Source organism: Tachysurus fulvidraco, chromosome 16 (assembly GCF_022655615.1).
Source record: "Tachysurus fulvidraco isolate hzauxx_2018 chromosome 16, HZAU_PFXX_2.0, whole genome shotgun sequence".
In the NCBI taxonomy this organism is placed as follows: domain Eukaryota; kingdom Metazoa; phylum Chordata; class Actinopteri; order Siluriformes; family Bagridae; genus Tachysurus; species Tachysurus fulvidraco.
The window spans coordinates 3089750-3113388 of NC_062533.1; the positions used below are offsets into that span (position 1 = coordinate 3089750).

The 23639-nt window shown below is 43.0% G+C and overlaps 1 protein-coding gene across 3 annotated transcripts; it reads right to left on the reverse strand.

The window, feature by feature from the left end:
• Window positions 1-8990: 8990 nt before the first annotated feature.
• Window positions 8991-22560, reverse strand: ankef1a (ankyrin repeat and EF-hand domain containing 1a). Of its 3 annotated transcripts, XM_027153588.2 has the most exons (10): window positions 22300-22558; window positions 18953-19308; window positions 17670-17869; window positions 16625-16774; window positions 16301-16424; window positions 14317-15148; window positions 12928-13154; window positions 12340-12506; window positions 9686-9835; window positions 8991-9515 (listed from the first exon to the last, which is right to left on the reverse strand). In XM_027153588.2, exons 2-10 carry the CDS (start codon window positions 19299-19301, stop codon window positions 9354-9356), a joined length of 2361 nt encoding a protein of 786 aa, XP_027009389.1. In that variant the 5' UTR covers window positions 19302-19308; window positions 22300-22558; the 3' UTR covers window positions 8991-9353. The 3 variants fall into 3 exon arrangements, with proteins under 3 accessions (XP_027009389.1, XP_027009391.1, XP_027009390.1); XM_027153590.2 differs by lacking the exon at window positions 12340-12506 and having other exon boundaries at window positions 9686-9832; window positions 22300-22560; XM_027153589.2 differs by lacking the exon at window positions 12340-12506 and having other exon boundaries at window positions 22300-22559.
• Between the last annotated feature and the right edge of the window lie 1079 nt (window positions 22561-23639).

Here is a 23639-nt window from a genome sequence, read left to right on the forward strand (position 1 = left end):
GGGGAGGGAGGAGGGAGGGAGGGAGGGAGGGAGGGAGGGAGGGAGTGGAGAGAGGGAGGGGAGGGAGGGAGGGAGGGAGGGAGGGAGGGAGGAGGGAGGAGGGAGGGAGGGAGGAGGGAGGGAGGGAGGGGGAGGGTGAGGGAGGGAGGAGGGAGGGAGGGAGGGAGGGAGGGAGGCAGGGAGGGAGATAGGGAAGGGAGGGAGGGAGGGAGGGAGGGAGGGAGGAGGGAGGGAGGGAGGGAGGAGGGAGAGAAGGGAGGGGGAGGAGGGAGGGAGGAGGGAGGGAGGGAGGGAGGGAGGGGAGGGAGGGAGGTCATGTAGAAGGGAGAGAGGGGAGTGGAGGGATGAGGAGGGAGGGAGGGAGGGAGGGATTGGTTAGGAGGAGGGAGGGGAGGGATAGAAGGAGGGAGGTAGGTAGGGAGAGGAGGGAGGGAGGGAGGGAGGAGGGAGGAGGGAAGGAGGAGAGAAGGGAGGTGAGGTAGGAGGAAGTAGGAGGGGGAGGGCGGGAGGGAGGGAAGGCAGGATGGAGGGAGAGGAGGGATAGTAAGGAAGAGGGAGGGAGGGGGAGGGGGGCGGGAGGGAGGGAGGGAGGCGCGGAGGGAGGGAGGGAGTGACGGAGGAGGGAGGGAGGGAGGGAGGGAGGGAGGTGAGGGAGGGAGGGGGAGGCGAGTAGAAGGGTGGGGAGGGAGGGAGGGAGGGAGGGAGGGCTGCAGGGAGGGAGGGAGGAGGGAGGGAGGGATGGAGGGAGCTTTTATATTCTTTCTTTATTTCTATTATCTTTCTTTCTATTATTGTCCTATTCAGTGAGGTACCAGTACTTCTGTAGCTTCTTTAACATTGCTGTTGGTCTCTTGGCAGCTTCCCTGTTTTTCTCCTTGTCCTTTCATCAGTTTTGGAGGAACGTCCTGTTCTGTAAAGTCTGTACGGTGCTCCATTTTCTCCACCCTGCATTGTGAGTTCTTTGGATTCTCTAGTCCAAAAAAAAAAAACAAGAAGCAAATCCTACAAAAACAGCTGATTTTTATTTGGGGTTTAATCAGAATCCCTTCATTCATGACTATTACTATTGTACATGAGCTTAAATGTGATTGGTTCATTCTGAGCACAGTCACATCCCTGATTATAAAACTGTGTGGTTAAAATTGGTTGGTTGTTATACCAAAGCAGCAACAACAACAACAACAACAACAACAACAACAACAACAACAACAACAGGACAGGCCAAAAGTAGACTTACGTGTCCATTCATTATAAACATTAGACTTAAATAATTAAATACAAAATTAAGCACTGCTACTCTTTTATAGTGAAACTGAGTTTATAAACAACGTAGTGCACCATTTAACCTTCCGAGGTATAAACAGCTTCAATGCCCATATGTGATCCATCCCATCATGCTATGCATCCCTTTTACATTGAATGTTCATTGTTTCTTAGAAGAACAATCCAGCTCTACAGCCTTTTATTTACTATTTGTAACTGACACCGGTTCCTGACGTACAATTGACTTTCTTTGTTCGGACGGTTCTCGGAAGCCTGACGCTTTTAAGGCTTCTGCTTTGCACGAGAAAGAACTGTCTGCTATGCAAAGAATCAATACTGCTAAAAGTTCACACAAGGTCTATGGAACCACAAACCTTCCCCAGTGTCGGACCAATGTATACACACGATGAATAATTTAAGTGTGTGTGTGTGTGTGTGTGTGTGTGTGTGTGTGTGTGTGTGTGTGTGTGTGTGTGTGTGTGTGTGTGTGTGTGTGTGTGAGAGAGAGAGAGAGAGAGAGAGAGACATGGGGGTGGGGTTTGAGCACTCTGTCTTATGTGCCAGTGGGAGCAAGACTGCTGAATAAGCTTGCAATGTATGTGTGTGTGTGTGTGTGTGTGTGTGTGTGTGTGTGTGTGTGTGTGTGTGTGTGTGTGTGTGTGTGTGTGTGTGTGTTGCTGAGGCACTGCATTACTGCAAGGAAAAACTCATCAGAGTGCACACAGGTAGAACTTAACATTTATACAGTGCATGAATATGAAATATACGCTGATGCATTATTCGACCCAACGTTCCTCCGGCCTCAGAGCTGTTGCAAATAAACACAGCTTTAAAGAATCTGGTTCATTTTTATTCCTGCTCACAGCTGGTGTTTACACTACAGCAGCATTGCATTGATTTCATTAAAAATATGACCCCCTCCTTTTTTTTTTCTCCACTCCTCTCCTCCTCTCCCCAATCTTTTCTTTCTATAGCGCTGACTCACCCAGCGTGGCTTTCCGTGTTTCATTACAGCCATCCACAGAGATGAGCATCACCATGGGCTTGCTCCGACACTGGACTACCCTTCACTTATTCCCTCTCCTGATGCATTCTCTCTCCTCTTGGTCACCTCGTATTTTTCTATCTCTCTTTTATTCTTATATTCTACTAAACTCTCTAATGCACATCCACGTCAAACACCTGTACACACAGACACACACAGATTTTATTTCACCGAACAATAAACATTTACTGCAAATGCAATCCTGTGTGTGTGTGTGTGTGTGTGTGTGTGTGTGTGTGTGTGTGTGTGTGTGTGTGTGTGTGTGTGTGTATTTAGACTAGCTGTGCATCATGAAGCAGTAAGAAGGCCACTGGTTTTGCTCGCTCAGTTATGTAACTCCACATAGCAAACCTCGAAGGCACTTTAATCTAACAATTGAATGTTCGGCATTAATTACAGATCAGCAGACAAGGGGTGAGTTTAATCTGGGTCTTGATCTGCAGTGTTATTAGCTTTGTTCTTCATCTGATCATCTTGGGGGAAGAACTTCCAGGACAGTCACCATTTTTTGCAATCTCATACAGTATATGCGCATGTTGTTGACACGTTGCTCTTTGCTAGCTGTCCTGCCTTTGTTTCACTTTCTGCTCTGCCTGGTTTGACCCAGCCTGTCGCAATTCAAATTCAATTAAAAAACGTGTTTGTATAACGCTTTTAACATTGGACATTGTACTGCATTATACTGTACAAAGACTTATACAAAGATTCAATGTGAATAATGTACTTATATTTAAATGTGTTTGTATTTATCCCCAGTGATCAAACAGGTGACTGAGGTGACTCTGGCAAGGAAAAACTCCCTTAGATGGAAGATAACACTCTCAGAAACCTTGAGAGGAACCAGACCCAACGGGGAACCTCATCCTCAGTTGGGTGACACTGTGATTATAAACTGTTATAAACACCAGAGAGTGTTATTAAGAATAATGTCCTTTGAACAATCATATACAGTACACTTTGACAACCGTGTATTGATTAGGAGGTTGTTGTACTCAGAGACCACATGGAGTTGGTAAACTTTCTTTGAATGTTTGCTATCTTCAAGAAGTGAAACACGACTGGAGTTGGGATGGGTAGAAAAAGAGAAGAAAGTGGAGATGAATTAGTCTAGCTGCTGTTTGTAGTTCATTCATTCATTCATTTTCTACTGCTTATCTCAGACGTCATCGGGCATCGAGGCAGGATACACCCTGGATGGAGTGCCAACTCATCGCAGGGCACACACACTCTCATTCACTCACACACACACACACACACTATGGACAATTTCCCGGAGTTGCCAATCAACCTACTATGCATGTCTTTGGACCGGGGGAAGAAACCGGAGTACCCGGAGGAAACCCCCGAGGCACGGGGAGAACATGCAAACTCCACACACACAAGGCGGAGGCGGGAATCGAACCCCCAACCCTGAAGGTGTGAGGCGAACATCCTAACCACTAAGCCACCGTGCTGTTCATAGTATTAAACAGAATTAGTTAATAATGTGTATGTACTGGAGCATATGGTTGAAATATGTATTATGTGTAAGCCTGGGTAAAGAGAGACGTCTTTAATCTACATTTAAACTGGGAGAGTGTGTCTGAGCCCCCAACACTATCAGGAAGGCTAATCCAAAGTTTAGGTATTCTGGGAACTACTGGAAGTCCTTCCTAGATTTGTGATCTCAAGAAGCGTGACGGATTGTATCGTGTTAGAAGACTGCTTAGATACATGGTAGATAAACCATTTAAAGCCTTGTACATAAGTAGCAGCAGTTTGTTATCAGAATTTAACAATAGAAAATTACAGGTCATCCAATCATTTATATTTCTTTTAACAGACTCAGGTAACTTAGACAATTTTGATATTTGATCTGGTTTCGATGAGATATATAACTGGGTATCGTCAGCATACTGTAACAATGAAAACCAATGCCATGCCTTCTAATGATGTTTCCCAAGGGAAGCATGTATACTAAAAATAGCAGCGGTCCTAAAACTGACCCTATAGATCAGCGGTCCCCAACCTTTTTTTCAACGCGGACCGGTCAATGTTTGATCATTTTACCGCGGCCTGCTGGGGGTGGGGAGTCGGGGTTGGGGGTTGGCGGCTATACAATTAAATTAAAATTAATAATTTTAATTAATTGTATTTAAACATGCCTTTTAATACAATTAAATAAAAATGAATAATTTTAATTTAATTGTATTTAAACATGCCTTTTTAACTCACTACAACGCTAAATCAATGAGAACCCTGAGCTTGTTTCTTTACAACGAGACGGTTCCATCTGGGGTAATAGGAGACGATGACACCCGAAGTGTGTCGCTTATGTCCAGTTTATTCCGTTGTTTTGTTTCGGTTGCCGTCACTGCAGAAATCCCCGCTTCACACAGATAGCATGTCGGAAATGGCGATAGGGATGTAAGTGCTGTGGTGACAATCTCAGGGTATTCCGCCATGACTTTAATCCAGAACACCGGCAGAGTTTCTAACTTTCTAACGACGTCTGTTTCGTGCTCATTTTTGCTAATTTGTGGGTTAAATTTGAGCAAACACAATATACACGTACACCAAGCACTGTTAAACATGACAAAGTACCGGTGAACAGAGAGAAGAGCGATACACACCTTCTCTCTCCACCAAAGCTACAACACCACTGCCGCTCGCAGCCGCTCGGCTCCAGACGTCACCTAAACCCGGCCCGATATCATGATATTTTGCGCATGCGCGGTATCGGTGCGGCTTTAGGTGACGTCTCTCAGCTCCCGGTTATCCTCTCGTCCATGGAAAGTCGCACAAACCCGAGAGAAATTTCATCTACATCCTTTGCGTTTAAGGTATCGTAAGAAATTGAGACAGATCAGGCAGGATATTTGTGAATCTGTCTTTAATGGTCAGAATTATATCTCTACCAAGTCGATAACGTGGTGAGACACGGTTAATCTGTTCTACAGGTAATGCGTACAGTAGAAGGTAACGATGTCATCACTTTCAGGTATGATATCTATATCAGTGACATCTGCTCGATGTGTTGGTCTAGTGATGTTTTGTTTAAGTCCAAATGAGTTTAGTAAGGCCATAAATGTGTGTCCTAAAGCATTGTTTGCATTGTCAGTGTGAAGCTTAAAATCTCCTACAATCAGCACTTTATGAAAATAAGTCAATAGGTCTGAAAGACTGCTAATTCCTTACGAGAATCAATGTAAGTCCCTGAGGTTTATACAGTGACCAAAAGCAAGAGATAGGAGGGATTTTTTTCCTTTAAAGGAGTTAAACCTGGATACTGTTCTCTGAGTAACAGTAATAAAATCGCTAAAGATAGTGGTGACACCACCTCCATGGCCAGTTTGACGAGGCCCGTGCTTATAGATATACCCTGAATAGGTAGATTCATTTAGACCAATGTTATCTTTTGGTTTAAGCCAAGTTTCAGAAAGACAGAGCGCATCAAGGCTACTTTCTGAGATCATTTCATTCATAATGAGTGTTTTGGGTGTAAGGGATTTCAGGAGGTCAGGAGTCCTACATTTAGGAACTGTTTTTGTTTGTTTATTTAGCATTTTTCTTGTTTAGTGATGAGAGAATTATTTTGAGAGCTTTTAATTAATTTACTCTTTGATTTCTGTACTTTGAGAACAGACGGTTTCTATAGGATGAGCTATGTGTGTGTGCATTTGTAACAACTTGATCATTTGAACAGAAGCTATTATAATTATAATTTGAATTGGGATTTACCAGTCAGATGGTGCGCAGTGTCCGTTTTCCATTGTCGTCTCTGCCTGTGATTTGGACTATTTATGACTCTGCATTCTACCTACCCTGTATTGATCTGTTTGCAGGTGATGTGGATTATTGGACATTTTTGTTACTTCCTATTCCGCCTATACTGTATTGCTCTGTTTGCTTGATCATTGGATTATTTTGTGACTTTGAATTTCTGCACTACCCCTACATTACCTCTACATTACCCTGCACTATCCCTGCACTACCCCTACATTACCTCTACATTACCCTGCACTATCCCTGCACTACCCCTACAGTACATTGCCTCTACATTACCCTGCACTATCCCTGCACTATTCCTACATTACCTCTACATTACCCTGCACTATTCCTACATTACCTCTACATTACCCTGCACTATTCCTACATTACCTCTGCATTTTCCTTACAATACCCCTGCACTACCCTTACTTTACTCCTGCACTACCGTTACATTACTCCTGCACTATACCTACATTACCCCTGCACTATACCTATATTACCTCTACACTACCCCTACATTACCCCTGTACTATACCTATATTACCTCTACACTACCCCTACATTACCCCTGCACTATACCTATATTACCTCTACACTACCCCTACATTACCCCTGCACTATATCTACATTATCTCTACACTATTCCTGAATTACCCCTGCACTACCCCTACATTACCCCTGCACTACCCCTACACTATACCTATATTACCTCTTCACTACCCCTACATTACCCCTGCACTATACCTATATTACCTCTTCACTACCCATACATTACCCCTGCAATATATCTACATTACCCCTGCACTATACCTATATTACCTCTACACTACCCCTACATTACCCCTGCACTATACCTATATTACCTCTACACTACCCCTACATTACCCCTGCACTATACCTATATTACCTCTACTCTACCCCTACATTACCCCTGCACTATACCTACATTACCCCTGCACTATACCTATATTACCTCTACACTACCCCTAAATTACCCCTGCACTACCCCTACATTACCCCTGCACTATACCTATATTACCTCTACACTACCCCTACAATACCCCTGCACTATACCTATATTACCTCTACCCTACCCCTACATTACCCCTGCACTATACCTACATTACCCCTGCACTATACCTATATTACCTCTACACTACCCCTACATTACCCCTGCACTATACCTATATTACCTCTACACTACCCCTACATTACCCCTGCACTATACCTATATTACCTCTACACTACCCCTACATTACCCCTGCACTATACCTATATTACCTCTACACCACCCCTACATTAACCCAGCACACCTATATTACCCCTGCACTATACCTATATTACCTCTACACTACCCCTACATTACCCCTGCACTATACCTATATTACCTCTACACTACCCCTACAATACCCCTGCACTATACCTATATTACCTCTACACCACCCCTACATTAACCCAGCACACCTATATTACCCCTGCACTATACCTATATTATCTCTACACTACCCCTACATTACCCCTGCACTATACCTATATTATCTCTACACTACCTCTACATTACTCCTGCACTATACCTATATTACCCCTGCACTATACCTATATTACCTCTACCCTACCCCTACATTACCCATGCACTATACCTACATTACCCCTGCACTATACCTATATTACCCCTGCACTATACCTATATTACCTCTTCACTATCCCTGCATTACCCGGAGGAAACCCCCGAGGCATACAACATGCAAACTCCACACACACAAGGCGGAGGCGGGAATCGAACCCCCAACCCTGAAGGTGTGAGGCGAACGTGCTAACCACTAAGCCACCGTGCCCCCCCCCCCCCCCCGAAATTTTAATTAATTAAATTTTAGTTAATAAATTTTATATTGTAATTGTTGACAAATCACTTTGTGCAGTTTCACGGAAGTAATGCAGGTCACTTCTGGAAATAACAGTAACTCCACATCACAAACACCCTGGTGTGGATTATTTACACAGAAACACAGTCATTTATTCCTAACTCTCTCTCTCTCTCTCTCTCTCTCTCTCTCTCTCTCTCTCTCTCTCTGTGTGTGTGTGTTTTTCAAATATAGTACATACAAAACATTATAATGGGTCAGAACAGAAGGGTTGATATTCTAATGTTAGAACTCACAGCAAACTAGACCTCTATTATGTTTTGATTTCCTTTCCATCAGACATCAGTCTAAACACTCCAGTTTAATCTGGCTACCATTTTTCTCTAAACTCTGACAGCAGCCTAGCCAGCTCTTTAAACAAAGCCCCTCCCCCTCCCCCCATATGTAAACATTGTACCCTCGCTTCACCCTCTGCTGGTCAGTCACAGGAACTGCAAGGACTGAAGAAGAAGAGTGCTGCAGAAACAGTGCTGCAGTATGGTGCATTTCTCCTGGTGTGACCTGTGAAGCTAAAAACAGGCCAGTTACATACAGTCCGGTACGAGGCAGTTATCGAATCGAGCAGATATGATTGAACGAATGAGCTCGACTGATTAACACTTTCGCTCTGAATTTGTCTGAATGAACAAATTCAACTTGCAACGTGTGTAAACAGTGCTGCTGTGTAAGCATAGAGACTCCTCTGTTACAAAAACACAAACATTACTTTGCATAAGCTTTCTTCTGAGGCGTGAGGCAGTGCTAATAGAGGCAGTGCTCTCGAGGTAGGAGCAGCATGCAGATAGGTCTCTGAGATAAACAAGATAAAGGAGGAGGTGTGGAGAAATGCCTGCATAGAGTGGCCCAGCCCTGTATGCAGACAGAACACACACACACACACACACACACACACACACACACACACACACACACACACACACACACACACACACACACACACACTGCTCTCTTCCCTCATCCCTTTCTCCACCTACACTGCTGTTCTACTTTATGAGGAGAAAGTAGAGATGCATTGTTCATTGTTATTTATTTGTGAAGCATTTTGTATTACATATAAAGCAGTAAGACATATAAAGGAGGGAGGAGCGTAAATGTCTATATCACCAATTGTCTTAAATGTTCTTTACTAAGATCTTTTCACAAATCATTTCACTTTTGTCACATTTACAAATAAAAACAAAAAAAAAACTATCCATAATTACATATGAAATGTTCAGTCCTGGCTATTTATTTATTTATTTATTTATTTATTTATTTATTTATTTATTTATTTATTTATTTATTTATTAAAATTTTTTAATGAATAAAAGCTGAACTTTTAGTTTGCTAAACCCAAGACATACTGTACTGGAAGTCAGATGATTCGTCCCTTGTCAAGTTTGCTCAAATACCCGTGAGAGCGCTAGCGCTTTCTTCTCAACATTCTTGGTGAAAGGCATCCTGAAGTCATCAAAATCCACTTCATAAGTAAAACGTTGTCTCCTTTTCTCCTTCTTCTCCAGAAGCTGGCTTGTAGTGAGGTATTTGCCCCACACCTTAAACACAGATCCATATTTTTTTCATATTAATAATTTTTTTTAATAATAAAATGTACAAGTCATTATGTCCTTTAAACATTACTACTAACAACCACAAACGAACACAACGTGAGAATTATCGCCGGGCTTCTTTCCACTATCATTCGTTCGTCATCTAACCAACGTACTGTTTTTGGCACGAAGCTGATGTCCACTTTCTTCAGTGCTCCGCTGGTGATCTGAGTGCTGTGAATGATCACACTGTTGGCCTGCGCTTCTGTTTTCCCTGTTGAGGTTGCAAAGTACTCTGAGGCCTGCGGTGTGGGAACAGCCCCCTGCTAGAGAGATGCAGAAACAAGATGGCATCAGTCCACAAATCCTAACGCACGGCTGAAAACAACGTTGGCGGATTAGCTTTTCAAAGGGAGAAGATGATTATCCCTGTCTGTCTCTAAGTCACATGTAATAGCTGTCGTTCTGAGATTTCTGTCACTAAGCATGACTATAAGCAGTATTCAGACAAAAAGGAGGACGGTGCTGAGTGTGTGCGATGCTGCCTGCAGCACCTAGCAGACTCGAGAGGTGCTAAACACGGCTGAGATGATACAAACCTAACGAACGAACACATACACACACACACGCACACATACACACACACACGCACACATACTGTACACGAACACACACGGCTGTATCCTGTCATTTTTGTGCATTTTGAGATTCAATGATAACAGATGAAAAATTGAAATGAGACCAGAAATCTGGTAACGCCACAGCATTCACAGCATTAGTAGTTGAGCAGTGGTGGCTCAAGCATTCAAGGTTGTTGATTGGCGATACAGGGTTCAAGCCACAGCACTGCCTATGTTGGGCCCCTGAGCAAGGCCCTTAACCCTGTCTGCTGCAGGGGTGCTGTATCATATCTGACCCTGTGCTCTGACCCCCAACCTCCAAAATTGGGATATGAGAAGAAAGAATTTCACTGTGCTATAACGTATATGTGATAAAGAGAACAGAAGCCTTTATTTTGGCAGACATCCTTATCTAGTGCAACTTACAAAAGTGCTTTGAGGTCTTTATCAACGAACACATCGAGTAACGAGTAACAAGTAACATCAGTCTAAATGTTAGGAAAAATACAGTAAGAAAAGCACAAAGCTGTAGGTCTTTATGAGACAGCTAGTGACTCAGCGGTTCATTCCACCACCTAGGTGCCAGACCAGAGAAGAGCCTTGATGGGATCATGATATAGCGTAGGGAGCGATACAGTAGGTGCTTTGAGGTGTTGGTTTGTTTCTAGCTTTGTACTGTAGGCATGTGTCAGTGTTTTGAATCTCATGCACCAGACACAGGAAACGAGTTGAAGGAGCTTAAACTCATGCTCAAATCTACATCATGTCTGCACTGGAATAATCCTGGTAATCTTTATCATGTTGGAACTTTTAAAATCATTTGAGATAAAAAATAAATTAAAAAAATCCTGATATAAAAGACAAAACGAAGCCTATAGCTTGTTGTTCGGTATCATGTTTTACTTATCTGATACGGTCACACGGCGGGTTAGCTACTAAACTCAATTGCAGCATTGTTGGTCTCTCCATCCGAAACCATACTACGTTACTTGGTTCTGTAAGTTGTAGCTGCGTCTCAGAAACGTCACAAAAGGAGGAAAGGGTCGTAGTTCCCATGAACTGAGTGAGCTGAGCACCTAGACTGTGATTCGTAGGTCCAATTCATAGATGAAATGCGAGCAGTGACATGCATAACTGTGTATTTATGTGAGTACTGCCCGTAACGGTAATTAAAATGGTGACCGACCGACGATGCTTACTTTGGCAGCGGTAACACGGCTTGTTGAAGCAGACGTAACCTGACACGTCCGCTCTCATTTGTTTACACATTGGAGAGGTCTGCTACTGTCTTTCTGCTGGTTTAGTCTTTCAGTACAGATCATTTACAGGCTGTGTATTAAATAACTAACCAGCATCTATTCATCAGTTCTACAGTAGATACAATATTTAGAAAGAACATGGATATTATATGCTGTCAAACCCGTACGATGCTGTCCATCACTGGCTTCGTTCAAAAAAAGGGACCAATTGCTGGCCATTTTTTTTTAGCATAAACACCACAAGCCTCTAGTCATCAGTGCTCCGTTTCTGACCACTGGGTATTTTGGTTAATGAGTCTAAAACAGGGGGGGCACGGTGGCTTAGTGGGTAGCACGTTCGCCTCACACCTCCAGGGTCGGGGTTCGATTCCCGCCTCCGCTTTGTGTGTGTGTGGAGTTCATGTTCTCCCCGTGCCTCGGGGGTTTCCTCCGGGTACTCCGGTTTCCTCCCCCGGTCCAAAGACATGCATGGTAGGTTGATTGGCATCTCTGGGAAATTGTCCGTAGTGTGTGAGTGTGTGAGTGAATGAGAGTGTGTGTGTGTGCCCTGTGATGGGTTGGCACTCCGTCCAGGGTGTATCCTGCCTCGATGCCCGATGACGCCTGAGATAGGCACAGGCTCCCCGTGACCCGAGGTAGTTCGGATAAAGCGGTAGAAAATGAGTGAGTGAGAGAGTGAGTCTAAAACACTAATGACAATCTAAATCCTGTTCCACTGCCAGTACGAGGGAGATGATTTTCACTAATGGATGTGGTAGAGGAGAGCTGAGGAACTGTTCATAGGAAGGGATGGACTACACTCAGTAATTCGTAGTCTCTGAGCTATACATTTCTCTTGGTTGCACAATTCCACTCAAATATAAACTGTTGTAGAAAGGACATTATTTACATTTACATTATTTCAAATCCATGTGCTACAGTAAGTCTAGTGCAGCTAGATGTTTGTTATACCTTCTCTTTAATGGACGTGCTGGTGATTGGTCTTGGTTTGGCCTGAGGTTTGATGGCCTTATCCTTCTTCTGGTCCTTTGGTTTACGAAGAATCGCAGTCTTGGCCTGGAGCATTTCTACAATCCGTAAGTCTGCATAGGCACGTGCGATATCCAAGCAGCTTTGCTCTGCGATTTAAAGATTGAATGCCTTTGACTTCAGTGAGAGATCCAGCTTTCATCACGACTAATGATTTAACACACCACAGTTCAGAATGTCGAGGAAGCACTGACCTAACGACAACAACCAAATGTGATATATGCCTTAATCCTGCAAAGGTCGTATTTGTTTAGAGAAATGATGATGCTGCATCACTGCAACTGAGATGGAGAGATGGTAATGCTGTTCTTTTTTGATGATGATGATGATGATGATGATGATGATGATGATGATGATATGTAATAATAGCATGTATGAAAATGTTCAGGCTTTTTTATAGTTGTTTTGATAAATAGATGGATGGATGAATGGATGTATAGTAAGTGAGTAAGTACGTGACATACAGTCCAAAATGTCCAAGACTGTATGTGATGAAAGCTGCCTTCATACCTGACTTGTTTTCTGCTGTAACTGTTGCCCCAGACTTGATCAGGTACTCCACACAGCATGGCCTGGAACTCTCAATGGCCCTCATTAAGGGTGTGGCGCCACTAAAAGTGGGCGAGTTTACGTCCGCCCCTGCCTCCACTAATAGTTTAATGATGTCAAGTTGTCCAGCATGGCAGGCATGGTGTAATGGAGTCCAGCCGAACTGATCATATGCGTTCACGTCAGCCCTGCGTATGACATTTACACTGCATGAAACACTAATACAACATTAGTGTAGTGTGTATTAGGCCTGACAAAGTTAAAAAATGAGTTCGTGAGAATTCAAACTTGCTGTGAATGATGAAATCGGCAAAACGGAAACGGCATTCTGACCATAAAGGTCCGATCATAATAAAAACAGAAGTTTTCATGAAAATAACAATGGAGTACGACATTAAACAGACGATCAGCACAAAAACACATGGAATATCATTTTCAATGCCTCAGATTTTCACCTAGTCACTGCAGGCAAAACTTAGGTACTTTTTTAAGGGTATCTTTATTTCAGACAGAAAGACAGACAAACAGATAAACAGACAGACAGAAAGACAGATAGACAGACAGACAGATAAACAGACAGACAGACAGACAGACAGGTAGACAGGTAGACAGACAGACAGATAAACAGACAGACAGACAGATAGACAGACAGACAGAAAGACAGATAGACAGACAGATAGACAGACAGACAGATAAACAGACAGACAGACAGATAAACAGACAGACAGACAGGTAGACAGACAGACAGATAAACAGACAGACAGACAGATAAACAGACAGACAGACAGACAGACAGATAAACAGACAGACAGACAGATAGACAGGTAGACAGACAGACAGACAGACAGATAAACAGACAGACAGACAGACAGACAGACAGACAGACAGATAAACAGACAGACAGACAGAGAGACAAACAGACTGACAGACAGATAAACAGACAGACAGACAGAGAGACAAACAGACTGACAGACAGATAAACAGACAGACAGATAAACAGACAGACAGACAGACAGACAGATAAACAGACAGACAGATAAACAGACAGACAGACAGAGAGACAAACAGACTGACAGACAGATAAACAGACAGACAGACAGACAGACAGACAGACAGACAGACAGACAGACAGACAGATTTGACTAATCATGATTGATTATGATTGAATATTTTCACAACCCAGCCCAAATGTGTATAACTAACATGAACAGTTTCTACAGAAATGATATCTATAACGTTAAACAGAAAAAGTGAGTGCTTGTTCTATGGAGTTTGTCATGGAATGATTTCAATGTTAGTTGTTATGTATGCATCGATATCAGGAAAAAAATCTATCATGGATCAGCTCACCTAAGATTCAGTAGAAATTTGGCCACTTCGTAATTCCCGCTTGCACATGCGGTCATGAGAGGTGTCTTGTAAAAGTGATCTTTCACATCGACTGGGACCTTCTGGCTAAAGGCCATCTTCAGGGACTCGGTGTCTCCGGTCTTGACGCAGTAGTTAATGTTTATGTATGTCTTTTCTGGTTGTTCTGTGTACCAGGCTGAGTCATCCTCTATGGGGTGGCTGGGTGGATGGTCCTGATCAAACCGGTTTGTGTCTGTAACAAGCTGGTACTTTTCGATCATGAACGGTGGTGGCCCTCTTTCATCCCGGCAGTAAGCGTTTTCAGGTGGGACGATGCAAATAGGCAGAGGATGGTCCGACTTGCTTTTCTTCTTGCCCTTCCCTGACTTGCTAGCCTTTTTTTTTGTCTTCTTTATTTCATTCGAGGTCATAACAAAAATCCTGGGCAGATATCTGAGACCTTTGAAAAAGTCGTTGATGTTGATTAAACCTTGCCTACGCTTGTCATGAGCAAGCAGGACCTTCTGAACCTTTTCACCATCTATCGGTGCTTGGAAGTCTTGAAGGACAGAGATGAAATTCTTGAAAGTCACCATCTCTATGTGGTTGATTCCATGTGAAACGAATTCGAAGGCTTTTCGCAGTTCAGCTTCGTTTTCCTGAGACCAATCATAAAGCCTCAGTGCCCACGATTCATTAATGGAGCTCTTTAAAAGCTTTCCATTTAAACGCTCAGCCTTCTTAAGCTCTTTTACTGCGGCCTTGTGATCCAAGTCCTTAGCGATCTGACGGGGTAACAGGCCTTCCATGTTTTTCTGTTTGGGATTGCATCCTGAAATTATTAGGATTAAATATGTCAGAATAAAACTTATAACCAGTGCAACATATAACGAGTTGTTCAAAGTTAGGTTCTAGACAGCATTGCTTGTAACACCTGCCATGAATTCAACTGTCATGATCCTCTTTCAGTTCATACATTACATGGCACTCACAGCAAAAAGTAACCACAGCCACTTGAACTCTAAACTTTAATGGAGAATCCCGTATTCCTGCTTATAATGTGTGGAAGCCTGTGGCGTTGTTGTGATTTATAAGGTTCAAGCTTCTCTGTCCTGAAATCAATATATGTACCAAATGTAGTCGTGGCCTAATGGTTAGAGAATCTGACTAATAACCCTAAGGTTGTGGGTTCGAGTCTCGGGCCGGCAATACCACGACTGAGGTACCCTTGAGCAAGGCACCGACACACAACTGCTCCCCAGGCGCAGCAGCATAAATTGCTGCCCATTGCTCCGTGTGTGTGCGTGTGTTCACTGCTGTGTGCGTGTTCACTGCTGTGTGTGTGTGTGTGTGTGTGTGTGTGTGTGTGTGTGTGTGTGTTCACTGCTGTGTGTGTGCACTTCGGATGGGTTAAATACAGAGAACAAATTCTGAGTATGGGTCACCGTACTTAGCCATGTGTTACGTCACTTTCACTGTATATTCATCTAAACTTTTGTTTGTGTATAGTTTTGAGAAACATCTCCTTTGGTTTATTTACTTAAGTCATGTTATGGCAAACCTGGAAACGGCACTCAAGTGCACTTCCCAGCATGCAAAGTTGCCTACAAACATAGCCGCCGTTATAGAACGTTGTACTGATCAGTACTGATTACAGACACACACACACACACACACACACACACACACACACACACACACACACACACACACACACACACACACATATACTGCACACACACCTTGTCGCAATCACAATCCTCACAATTCACACAGAATAAACAGACTTAGATATATTTTTTCTTTGTTCACGGAGTTCATCAACTGCACCCTATTAATAATAATTAAGTTGATAATAATAACAATAAAGACTGCACCCGCTTCTAACACCGTTTGACTATTAAATTCCACCCTTTAAAATCTGCTTTTATTTTCATTCTTGAAGAAAAGTCCAAAATACAAGACTGTTTCCTGTATTTATTACCCCTCTGTGCCAAGAATCTGCAGCAGTCAGCAAAACCGCCCCGGGCAGCATAGTGCAGAGCCGTGTTTCCTTCTGCTGTCGTTGCTCCCATATCTGCCACATATGCAGACAACACCTGAAGGATCTGGAGGGGAAGCAGGTGAAGGTAAACCATCTACTTCAACAAATATTGCTACGATTGCTAATAATTAGCAACAGACATTGGTGTCCACCGAGTTACACTGCCTGCTCTAACACACACTGATTTAGAATCCGCTAGCTTTAGTGACTTTAGTGTCTAAATAACACTTCGAAAGAGAATTATTGAAGGTATTTGTTATTCACTTCAAAGTAGCCTCCTTCAGCAGCGAAGTGAACTGCGTTGAACCTCTTGCTGTCCATCATGTTGACATTTGCTCCTCGTTTAAGGATGGCTCTTACCAGCACCACTGCTTCTGCTCTCACCGCCTCCATCAGCGCAGTGCGACCCGTCACCTGCGAGTGCAAACATGAAGAGACTCTCATCACACACCTGCCATCAAAGCACGTTTGGCTTATGTCGCCTCATATCAAGTTGCAGCTGACAGGAATTTGACAGATACATGCAGTCAGCGCAATCTGACAACGCACAATGTAGTTCATACAGCAAGTCAGAGTGGATAAACTTCATATTCCGATCTAGTATCTTACACAAAACGTTCACTCTGTGTAACAGAACAATATCCTAAGCTTGGATTTGTTTGATCCTTTCCCATAGGTTTTCTCCACTGTACTTCACTGAAGCCCCAGATCCTTAAAAAATACAGTAGAAATGGTTTTGTAACCTTTTCCAAACATCTCTTGAGAGCTGGTAGTCTGCTTGACGTTGCTGGTCGTGTCATGCCTAATTGACCCCGATTCTCAGTAAAATCTGCTTAATTGGTTGGATGAATAACTGAAAGTTGCCATTACAAGATGTGAGTGCCAAATATACAAAACATTTAAGACATCATAAAGGGGCAAATACTTTTCCACCACCTTGTATGTTAAACTTTGATTTAAAGGCTAAATAAGTTGAAAATGGTCAAAAGCAACAATAACAAGTAGCTGAAAACTACTGTAAAAGTTGAGACCCGGCAATTTCTTTGCTAGTACTTTTTTAACACGTATCTTTTTTTAACGCGAATGTTATATATCGTTTGAATAATTCAGCAGTTTTCATCTCTGAAAAGAGTTAAATTGATAATACCAAGTACTCGTCTCACGGACCAGCAAGCATCACATATCATTTTACAGAACTGTGCGATCTGTTATTTTTAAACTGAAAAGCTACGTTGGACAGCACACAAATAAATTTCACCATCTCTGCTTTTGCTTGTACACACACCACACACTCCTCAGGGCTCTTTACCTGGTTGACAGAATTGGGGTCGGCCCCTTTCTCCAGCAGACTGAGGCACATGCCCTCACATTCCCGTGCGTTCTCACAGGCCTGCAGGAAGAGTGGCATGCCCGCATGTGACACGTTGTTTACGTCTGCCATGTTGTTCAGCGCCACCTGCAGACAGCGTGTGTGTCTTTTTGTAGGACAGAGGCAGTAGAATAGCACGCCTAGGAGAGCAGACAGAGTCAGATCGCATTACAAGCGAGGTTTAACTCACCCTATTCTGATCTGTAATTAGAAAGACCCACAAACTGGAGGGTTCTGCACTGTGCTGGCTTGGAGATCCAGACACGACCTAAGCACTGTTAAATTCCGCATCATGAAGTGCGCTTGAAAGCTCATCAATATATTAGCAGTGGAAGAGAGCAGTGCATCAAATGCTTGTCTAGATACTCCATGTACATTACCACTTTAGTAGCCCTTGTGCAACTCAACTCCTTGTGGAGCTGGAAAATGCACTAAATATAGCACTATAGAGAAGCTACAGTACACGCAGCATCAATAACTAAAATACTATCCAAAGCAAGCTATAAAGCTTTATTTACAATGGTTCTCGAAATTACTCAGACCCCTTTACTTTTTGCACAACTTTCAACATTATAAATTCAATTGCAATAAAAAAGATTAAATGGAATAAAAAACTTTCTAATTTAGATAAGTATTTAGACCCTTTATTTAGTACTTTGGCAGCCAAAGGAGCAAAGCTTCCCCAATCAAAGACATTCAAACACTTGTTCCAAAACCACTCCAGCTCTGTCTCGGCTGTATGCTTTAGGCTGGGTGTTGTGCTGAAACGTGACCCTTTGGCTCAAGACTTTATGATCATGTACACTTTATAGCAGGTTTTTTTTAAGTACCTATCTGTATTTATCTGTATTCATTCTCTGGCCAGTTCTGTCTCCCTGTCCCTTCTGCTGTAAATCTGCATTGCATGATGGCCATGGAGTGCATAGTTTTTTATTTGAAAAAATGCATCATTCAGGTACATAAAGTGCACATGTTCCTTGGACTGTGAATTGTGGGACCTCATACACAGGTCCTTTCTAAATCATGTCCAATCCGTTGCCTTTGCCACAGTTGGACTCCAGCAACATTCATGAAACATCTCAAGATAACCATAGCAAAAGTGGGAAACTGTGCACTATACTGTAGGTACCATGGAAACTGTGCAGAACATCTACGTAAAAAAAGTTCATGTTCATCTTTATTTACATTACATTTCCCTTCTGCGATGTCTTTATTTCCCTCACCTTTCCCTTCTATGTCTGTCAGCTTCATGTCTGCGTGCTTGTCAGCCAGCAGAGCCACCACGCGGTCATGCCCGAGTTCGGCTGCCAGCATCACCGGCGTGCGTCCTTGCCTGTCCTGGACATCTGGCCTGGCGCCATGCAGCGTCAGAAACTCTATCATGTCGGTGTCGTTGGCCACCGCGGCCACGTGCAAGACGCCTTTGCCCTCTCGAGGCTCCGTTATGTTGACAAGGTCGTGAACGCCCGCGCGCAACAGCTTCATGACTTGCGCTGTGTCTTTTGCGCACACACACTGCAGCAGCCGGTAAATCTGCAGCTCCTGCAGGCGGCACGTGGCTACCGACTTCATGAGGAACCTTATAATAATAATAATAATAATAATAATAATAATAATAATAATAATAATAATAATAATAATGATGATGAAATGCATAAAAATCATAAATACGAAAATGAGAAAATAGACAACTAGTGAGCAGCAGTGGGCGAAAATTTTCACATACTATTTGGTATTAAATGTAAATAATAATAATAATAATAATAATAATAATAATAATAATAATAATAATTTTGTGTTATTATTTACAGACTGTTGAGACTATCGGATTTTGTCTTCACAGATGCACATACGTATGTTGTTTTCTTTTTAAACACATTTTAAAATGTGCATGTGGCAGGGCATACAGGCGATCACAAACTACAAGACAGCTTCACCTGCTTGTGATAGCGACGCCTCCCTCCCAGACGCGTTGAACGAGTTCTACGCTCGGTTCGAGGTACAGAACAACGTTACGCCAAGGAAGACCATCCCTCGTCCCGACGACCAGGTACTCTGTCTATCCACGGCCGACGTGAGGAGATCTCTATGCAGAGTTAACCCACGGAAGGCTGCTGGACCAGACAACATTCCTGGCAGGGTGCTCAGAGAATGTGCGGAACAGCTAGCGGATGTCTTTACGGACATCTTCAACATTTCCCTGAGCAGCGCCGTTGTTCCTACGTGCCTCAAAACTACCACCATCGTTCCTGTCCCAAAGAAGTCTACAGTGTCTTGCCTCAATGACTATCGTCCCGTTGCACTCACACCCATAGTTATGAAGTGCTTCGAGAAGCTCGTCATGAGGCACATCAAGACCCAGCTACCACCCTCACTTGACCCCCTACAGTTCGCGTATCGTCCAAACCGCTCCACAGACGATGCCATTACCACAGCCCTCCACTTAGCCCTCACCCATCTGGACAATAAGGACACTTATGTACGAATGCTGTTCATAGACTTTAGTTCAGCATTCAATACAATCATCCCTCAGCACCTGATTGGGAAGCTGAGCCTGCTGGGACTAAACACCTCCCTCTGCAACTGGATCCTGGACTTCCTGACTGGGAGACCTCAGTCAGTCCGGATCGGGAACAGCATCTCCAGCACCACCACACTGAACACTGGAGCTCCTCAAGGCTGCGTGCTCAGTCCACTGCTGTTCACTCTGCTGACTCACGACTGTGCAGCAATGCACAGATCGAATCATATTATTAAGTTCGCCGATGACACGACCGTGGTGGGTCTCATCAACAAGAACGACGAGTCAGCATACAGGGAGGAGGTGCAACAACTAACTGCCTGGTGTAGAGCCAACAACCTTTCTCTGAATGTGGACAAAACTAAAGAGATGGTTGTGGACTTCAGGAGAGCACAGAGCGACCACTCTCCGCTGAACATCGACGGATCTTCTGTAGAGATCGTCAAGAGCACCAAATTTCTGGGTGTTCATCTAGCGGAGAACCTCACCTGGTCACTCAACACCAGCGCCATCACCAAGAAAGCCCAGCAGCGTCTCTACTTCCTCCGAAGGCTGAGAAAGGCACATCTCCCTCCCCCAACCCTGACCATGTTCTACAGAGGGACCATTGAGAGCATCCTGAGCAGCTGCATCACTGTCTGGTTTGGGAACTGTACGATCTCGGATCGCAAAACCCTGCAGCGGATAGTGAGGACAGCGGAGAAGATCATTGGGGTCTCTCTTCCCTCTATCATGGACACTTACACCACACGCTGCGTCCGCAAAGGCAACAGCATTGTGGATGACCCCACACACCCCTCACACACACTCTTCACCCTCCTGCCGTCTGGAAAAAGGTACCGAAGCATTCGGGCCCTCACGACCAGACTGCGTAACAGTTTCTTCCCACAAGCCATCAGACTTCTCAATAACCGAACTGTACTATACTGAGCACAACATACACACATATCATCTGTATGGACTGCACAGACCCTCACAAAACACACACACTGTTTTGCACACTTTTCTGCTGTTTTTGCACATATTGGACAATATCTCAGTCATCTGCTGTTTTTTGCACAACTCCATATATAATCCAAAGGACCTGCTGCTAAGAACCTGCTGCTGTTCATTCTTTTACTGCACAAAATACTGTTTGAACATTCAGTATTTACACACAGTATATACACCGGTCGGTCGGTCGGCGCTGTTTCTGTTACTGTGTATTGTCTTTTGTGTATTGCATTTTTTGTACTTTTTGTATTGTCTTGTAACTTAATGTCTGCACTGTTTTTTGTCCTGCACTGTCTTTTGTCCTGCACTGTCTTGCTTGTCTTGTCCTGCACTGTTTGCACCAGGTTGCACAGTTGCACTTTATGTGGCTAAGACTACTTACATGTCCTTAGCCCTGTCTTTGTTTTATGTAGCACCTTGATCCTGGAGAAACGTTGTCTCATTTCACTGTGTACTGCAACAGCTATATATGGTTGAAATGACAATAAAAAGCTTCTTGACTTGACTTGACTTAATACCACACCTAATGGTAATGGAATTAAATCTAAATTCCTCACATAATTTATTCACATGTTGTCTTACTTACACTTGCATGAAATGTATTATTATGTAAGATTCTCTTACAAACAATGTTCTTATATGTGCTACTAAAAAGAACACACACACACACACACACACACACACACACACACACACACACACACACACACACACACACATTTAATGGCACCCCAGATGGGACTTCATAAAGGCTAGCGTGATCTGAGTCCGGAACCACACACACCAGCTTATTTAGTACAAATGCCTACCTCATTTTTGTGTGTGTGCATAAACATGTTTACAAAGTTTACAAAGATACAGTATATAAAAAGGTTTTGCAAAATTTCAGAGACAATTCCTATTAAAACAGCAGATAGATATATTAGCTTATTGTGCAATGTTCCATATTCTGACTTTAAACCTAAATACTGACTGCCAGCTGTGTCGGAAAAGCCTTTAAGTCTCATATATGTCAGAGAGGGGATATTATTATGCCATATGTGTCATATTTCCTACCTTGAACTGGAACAAATCCGCCACTGTAGCTTCCTTTCTAACTCTGAGCTCTGGACAGATAGTTTCCCAACTCATTGTTTTGTTTTTTTTTTGTGTTTTTTTTTTTTTTTACTGCCAGCCCGTTTCTATAGCAACAGGAACAAACGAGCGCTTCTTAAGTCTGTGCTAACGGAGAATGAAGCTTCCTCTCCTGTTTCAGAGGTCATTATCTGCCTCCTTTCATTAGTTAAAGCTACAGTGCGTAGAAAATAAAGATTCCGAGATAGGGGCAGAAAAAAAAAACAGTGATAATGTAGCAGCGCTTTAGTAAAATGGAGGCGGGGCGTGGGTATGAGTGTGGGCGTGGCCTGTACTGCTTAATTTACATACGGTCCTTAAACTAGGAAGGCCTATTGTTTCAGCAATTCTTCTATTGTGTATTGTGCAAATAAATTGGTCAAGTATTCTTCAGCTGTTTTCTTTGTCCTGTTTGTGAGTCTCAGTGAGTTATATTAGTGTTTGGTTGGGTTTAAAGAGCTGGACGTGGAGTTCAGAAAGCAAATAAATTAGCTTAAATTTATTAAATTTGCTAAAATCCTGATCAATAGTTTTCTTTTCATAAAAAAACCTTTTTGCACAAATCTGTAGACACATCAAACATCAGAATGGGGAAATGTGATCTCAGTGACTCAGTGCTCGTTTGTGTATTTTAAAATCTTCTGGGATTTTCCCACACAGCAGCCTTCGAGTTCCCAGAGAGAGTGGTGTGAAAAACAAACATCCAGTGAGCAGCAGGATGTTTGTGGAAAATCCGTCATGGTGAGAGGGTCAGAGAAGAATGACCAGATTGGTTTGAGGTGTCAGGACGACTACAGCAACACGGATAATCACTCTTTATAACCGTGTTGAGCAAAAAAAAAGTCTTAGAATACAAATAATTTTGATCTTTGGGCTTGTAACATGTTCAAAAACATACTTAGTGTAAACCTAAGCCCCACTTTGTTCATTCTTGTATACGATAAACTGTGCTGGTTGTATAATAGTACAAACAAGCATTCAGTGTCTCCCTACAAAATTAGAATAAAGGTTTGCTGTGATGAACCATGGCACAATAGGCAACATTTCCATTTATGAAAGTTGACTCCTTCACCTTTATTAACCATTTAAATACTGTAAACACACACACACACACACACATACACACACACACACACACACATAGAAAGATCATGTTATGGGATCAGCGGCATGCTTAACTGCCCATCTCAGGGATAATCCCAGCACACTTACAAGATCTCTTTACCGGACTAAAGCTAATATCAGTTTACAGAGTAATATATCCTTCTGAGTAACTAATAGCA

What these genes read in the sequence shown, in the direction of transcription:
- ankef1a (XM_027153588.2), bottom strand. Translation starts at nt 19,301, where the DNA reads ATGAAGTCGGTAGCCACGTGCCGCCTGCAGGAGCTGCAGATTTACCGG. An exon ending in CAGATTCTTGGCACAGAGGG is followed by an intron (nt 15,149 to 16,300) that starts GTAATAAATACA and finishes TAATAATTTCAG; the next exon opens with GATGCAATCCCAAACAGAAA. An exon ending in GCACGTCCATTAAAGAGAAG is followed by an intron (nt 9,836 to 12,339) that starts GTATAACAAACA and finishes GCATCTCTCTAG; the next exon opens with CAGGGGGCTGTTCCCACACC.